This window comes from Pogona vitticeps, chromosome 2 (assembly GCF_051106095.1).
Source record: "Pogona vitticeps strain Pit_001003342236 chromosome 2, PviZW2.1, whole genome shotgun sequence".
NCBI classification, from domain to species: Eukaryota; Metazoa; Chordata; class Lepidosauria; order Squamata; family Agamidae; genus Pogona; species Pogona vitticeps.
In genome coordinates this window covers 71,192,023-71,198,022 of record NC_135784.1, presented here as the reverse complement: position 1 = coordinate 71,198,022, position 6,000 = coordinate 71,192,023, and the positions used below count along the sequence as shown (strand labels likewise).

General features: G+C 39.2%; 1 protein-coding gene across 5 annotated transcripts in view; it reads right to left on the bottom strand.

Annotated features, from left to right (window-relative positions):
* Window positions 1–633: 633 nt before the first annotated feature.
* Window positions 634–6,000, bottom strand: part of NUP210 (nucleoporin 210) — a 123,589-nt gene continuing 118,222 nt past the window's right edge. For 4 of the 5 annotated variants that reach the window (XM_078385360.1, XM_072989672.2, XM_072989677.2 and 1 more), the window contains 3 exons: window positions 5,861–5,941; window positions 3,411–3,433; window positions 634–1,603 (listed from right to left, as the gene is read on the bottom strand). In XM_078385360.1, the coding sequence (XP_078241486.1) occupies window positions 1,511–1,603; window positions 3,411–3,433; window positions 5,861–5,941 (197 nt within the window). In that variant the 3' untranslated portion in view covers window positions 634–1,510. The remainder of the gene's footprint in view (window positions 1,604–3,410; window positions 3,434–5,860; window positions 5,942–6,000) is intronic. The other variant, XM_072989673.2, reaches the window with a different exon arrangement.

The window sequence follows — 6,000 nt, the reverse complement described above, 5'->3', positions numbered from 1 at the left end:
ATTCCAGGAGGCAGTGGAAGACAGGAGGGCCTGTCGTGCTCCGGTCCATCGGGTCACGAAGAGTCGGACACAACTTAAGGACTAAACAACAACAACAAGACCCATTACATAGTCCTCTATTAATTTTTTTCATTACGTAAATATATACGTAAATATATTTGTAATTAATGGCCTATGGGTTTGCCAAGCTGGTTGGATAACTCAACAGTTTAGGTATCTGGCTGTGGAAACAGAGTTTGGGAAATCTGATTCCCAACTGTACCTCCTGGGAAAAGAGCCAGGCTGTGTGGCCTTGGGTAAGCTGCGCAGTCCCAGGGCACCCTCAGAAACAGGAAATGGGAAACCGCTTCCGAGTACTGTACTCTCTACCTGAAAAACCCTGAAAAGGGTAGCCGTAGATCAGAATTGACTTGACAGGACACGATGATGTCGATGAGTTTGCCTCCATCTTCATCCCCATGAGGTTAAATCCAAAGAAAAGAAAGAGATGAACGTTCTGATCTTCTAGGTTGTTACTTCCCCTTCCTTCCCTCATCTTTAATTTATACACCACTCTGGTTGGACTTCCATTATGAGAATGTGCAATGTTAAGATGTTCATAGTTACTTCAATAGAGGCACTTTCAAAGTACTCTTTATGTATTGAAAGACATCTTTATTTCTTAAGCATAAGGCAAATAAAATACAGAAAACCAAGTAAAAACATCGCTTTTATAGTAATACAAAAATGTTAAGTTTGACAACTATCTTTTGGTCAGCTTTTTAAATTTCTCATACCTTCATACCTTTAAATAATTCACCATTAAGCAGATTGTTCACAGCCACAACTTCCATAGTATTACAGTAAGGGTATAACCCTAATCTCTTGATGCTGATGACCGGAGTGGGAGAGGATGCCATACTGGTACCTCTGCCAGCCTTCACTTTCAGAAAGCACTACCTTTGTATGGAGGAAGGAGGAGGTTTCTTCTAGCAGTCCCCAGCTGCATTTTGGAGGAAAACTACCACCTGCATTCACCTATTGTCAGCAGCAAGTAGAAAGCTCTGAAGCCAAGACTTTCATGCGCTGGTTTGTGCCACCTTGGAAGCTGCTAGATCCTGTGCTGCTCTTCACTCCCTGATTTGGATGCCCTCAGCTATGCCAGCCTGCAGTTGGCAAAAGAAAATTCTGTTTTTATTTCAACAAATGAAATGGAAAACTTTCTGCTTGGTTAATAAGGGTGAGGCGGGGGCCCCTCACACTTTCTGCATCAATCCACACAGGACAGTTTACAGATGAGATGGTAGAGCTACCTACTCCCTTCCAGCCCTATTCTAGATTAATCTGTCTGATTTGGAGGTTTTCTATGTCCACCATTAGGGTTGGCAGGAAGAAGTATATAATACAGTCTCAAACAGCTGGCATTTTTCACTGCAAATGAGGAAATGTCTTTGTTGTAAGAGCAGGCACTGAGAACTTCCTCATCATAACATAAGACATTTTGAAAACAATTCCAACCTCTGCACACATTCTACTTCTGTATTGTCTTGACAGCCTTGTTTCCTGGTAAGTCAGCAAGCTTGAAATCCTGGATGGGCATGATTCTGCAAATGTATACCTGGAACTTTGAAACAAAAGTTCCACATGAAGTCAAGTTTCTTGTTACTACAACACATGCAAACTGTTGCAGTCGTTAAATGAAATATGCAGCTCCAGGAAACAAGGGCGGGGGAAAAAAAGAAGGTAAGAAAGAGAGAAAAAAGTCTGCAATAAATAATGTTGATAATTCGGATTTAACCAGAAGGCAGCTACAAAGTCAAGGCAATCCAACTTTATACCATACACAGTCACACACAGGCATCCTTTAGTCTCGAGAGACTATGGTAACATGCTCTGAATCGAGGAGTGTCCTCGCCAGAGCACACAGTAACATATCATGATTTAGGAGGTTATGGATGGCCATTATTGATAACATACCTAAGCATTCCTTGTACCAGTTGTATTTATAAATAGGAGAGGCAAGTGGTCTTTTTTGTTCTGTCTGAAATGAACTGTAACTTTATATTAACTTCAGCAGACCTGATTTTGGTATGTACTGCTTGCTGCTTGTGACTTTCAGCAACCCTAATAGGATTTTGAAGGTGCAGGAGATGATCGAGTGGTTTGCCACTGCCACCCCCGGCTCCACTGAATTTTCATGGCTGAGTGGTGATCTGAATGCAGATCTGTGGAGTCCTTTTCTGACACTATGCCACACTACCTCTCATCGGCATGGACGTGTGCTCATAATTACTGAAGAATGCAAAACCAAATAATAACTGTACCACGCTTGCCTTTGAAATCACATTCCAAGGCTATTTAGGCTTGTGCAGTGCTTCAATGATAAGGTTTCCTGAGCTGTGATATAGATGTTGGTCAGTAGATGCACAGGGACATTTATTTTGTCTGAGGTATAACACCTGCTAAGACCTAAAAAACAAGATGCACTTACTTTTATATTAACACATTCTTTCTTAAAAATTGTTTTTAAAAATTCTTCATGTAAAAAAGAGATCTGCATAGTCATATAGTAATAGCTGTCTATAATGGCAGGATCTTTGCTTTTCCAGCAGCATGTAGTGCCATCATACATAGCAATCCTGCTATAGATTCTGCACACACAAAAAGGCACGGCTGTTCCTAGTTATCACAGCACAACTACTTTCTAAATCAGAATATTCAAAGGGTTTATAAGTCTAAATTGTGCAAAAATGTATCAGTGCAGCACATTCCTTCCTGAGTCTGAAAATAAATTAATAAAATCTGAAATTAAACTAACATTTTAAAAAAATATATTCCTTCAAGCTTTGGGCATATGTTTTAATTATTATGACTCTAGTCTTTGATAACATCAGGTCTCATTATCAAACGATAAAAATGTAATTTCCACAGGAAGTAAATGAACAATGCAGTTCAATCCATCTATACTGACAATTAGGAGGTATAGCTGAAATTAACTGATGCATGCAAAAAAAGAAAAAAACAACAACAACTCAAAAGCTAGCTCAGCACAGATTCTGGATGTTATCCAGTGATTCCCCATTACTGTGGTAATACTCAGAATAATGACAGATTGTGCAGGAACAGAGTCTATAAAACCAGGTACTGTAAAGGCATGCACACCAAAATGTATACAAGAAATATGTTGCACCTTTGAAACAATACAATTTTCATATGCCGAACACATTTCTAAGCTTGGACGAACTTCCATTTGGTACTAAATTAGTTGTTAGCAAAGGCACTAGCAATCAGAATCTAAATAAAGAGTCTTTTGATTTTGAAAAAATAAAATGAAATAAAAGCTTTCTTTAATGTGAAGCATAACCAGGACTCCACAACCTGGTGGGAGAGCTGCTTTCACTGCTTGAAGATTTAGGACTGAAGGAACTTACAGATGTAACAGGAAATCCTACATCTGTTAAAAAAAAAGAAATGAAAGAATAGTATGATTATTCGTACCTATGATGTATTTCAGTAATGTTTCCTGTTTTTGTTTCGGGTCCTTGTTAAGGCTCTTTCCAAGGCTGTGGTGGCTTGTTTGAGTACTTAAATAAAAGGTGCAGACACAGAGAAAGCAGTCCCTTCTGCCTCAGAGACATTTATCAAGCACCAACCCTGATTCTTCTGTAGTTAACATGCTAACTTAGCACATTGTTTAGGGAGGCTGATTATGATCCTAATCCACCACAGATGGCAAACTGGCAGCATCAGCATCAATGCAATATTGGCAGTGTCTGTGTAACAGGGTGTGTGAGAATGTGGGTGGAGGGTTGATGAAGAGAGCCCTCAGCATCTTAAAGGAGAGTGAGATGTTATCTGTCTCTTCGGACTCACGGGTTGTTTTCTATCTACGGCAGAGGTTGCCCACCTTGGGTCCCCAAACGTTCTTGGACTACACAGTTAGTGGTGAAGGCTTCCGGGAGTTGTCGTCCAAGAATATCTGGGTTACCCAAAGTTGGAATCACTGATCTAGTGGATTTTCAAAAGGGGTGAAGGGGAAGTCCTGTGATTGCTAGATAGTTTCAGAATGGATTCTGCCAGCTCCAGCAACAGTAAAATTCCAGCAGGGAATGATCAAGTATTCACAACTGTTCCAGGTTCTCCTGAAAATCTCTTTCCTCCTCGTGGTTACCATTCTGACATATATAAGTGAGATGACAATTGTAAATAAATCAGAATATGAAATAACTTTTTTTTTTACATAGGAGGAAACTCACTTCAGCCAATTATTTTGCTTAACTGTGTTCTGTAAAGGAAACACAGGGAACCTTCAATTTCTTGGCCAGTTGGAGATGAAATGTTAAGAAAACTAGTGGCAATTCAAACTCTTGTCTCAACATTCTGGAAGACATCATATCTCAATGAGAATCAGTGCACACTTTCACAATACAGATTCAGTAAACAGCACATTTTTCAGAACTGGAACTTCCAAAGACTGATCCGGGAAAATGAAGGACATGTTAGCTTGACTCCAACTTATTATCTAAACTACAGTAGAGTCATTGCATGAGTGAGACTTACATAAATGTTTGTTTGCCATTTCATTTTCAATTTGTTACTTAGACCTTGCCTTTCTCCCAAAAATCCCAAGATGGCTAACCATACAGCAACTGATTCAGCAGGTCTACCAAATGGTCTTAGGCCATTCTCACATGCTTATTTGAAAGCACAGAATTAATTTACCAAAGCCTAAGGGTGAGTATACAAGGAGTTGAACAATTCCTGGATCAGATCTCAGCCAGATCTGGGCATCCTGTTTGTCTTTAAATGCAGAGACACAGAATTGAGGCAAACCATGGCTGATCCAACCCTATCCTCTCCTGGTGTTTTCCTGTGGTCTTGCCACTCCCATATTGCAACAGGGGCAACCGTGGATTCCTGCCCAACACTGGCCAGTTGGGAGAAAATCAGGGAAAAAGGATGGGTGGTGTTGGTAAGAATGGAATGTGTGACTTTGACTACCTTGTTGGCCACTTTTATTTGTCAGCCGTTTTTCTGAGTTGTATCTTAGCAACCCAAAACAGATGACAATTTGACATTAACTATCAATGTAGGCACTTTATATGTGTATGTGTGGGGGCGACTGTGAATCAGTTTTTAACTACAGAGATTATGCAGTGATTCACTATGTGAAAAGGAATTGAGAAAATAGCATGACGTAAATGACCTGCTGTACATATTTTCACTCTTACACATCTTTTCTTTGTGGAAAATTATGTGTATTGTCATTGTCCTCTGTTTTTATGCACTATTAAAGAAAAGAAAGGAAAAGAATTAAAATATTTGTTCTAGGGCTCATTAGGCATTTACTGACTTTGTATGAAAGTTGCACCATTAACATGACAGAATTTGATTTATAAATGCATCTCATTGTTTTTCCCACTTTATAATATTATTGTTACTATCATTTCCACTCCTATGAAACCAGTGAAGCAATTAAATAAAAAGACTTTACATCGAGTAATATTTGATACATTTTTATGTCCTACAAAATAGTTATGCCATTTACCTCATGGCATTTTCTGTGAGTGAAACACTTGCAGTACTATTCACTTAGAATATGTACTGTATGCTGAAATACTATTTCTTTATTATGCATGCAGAAAGCAAACTACATAACATTCAGTCACTTCTAGCTGGCCATTAACAAGTTGCTGCTAGGATTCTTAGGAGGCATGCATGGTGTGGTGTGCATTTGAGAATACTATCAGGGATTCATTAATTAGGTAGAAGCGACTGAATGTTATGCTGTTTGCCTCCCATGTGTTAACAAAGTAACAGGAGTTCAGCCATAAGATAATTCCCCCCCCCCCCACTTTTTAACTGATTAGCATCTGCTTACGTTGTCTATGCTGAGGACTTGTCCTTGGGATAAAAGCTGGATGAGTTTGTTGTTCTTTCGGTGAGAACACAGCATAGTGCACTGAAAGACATTACAGAATAAATGATAACATTGAATTTCATTGAATATCACAGCAGAAA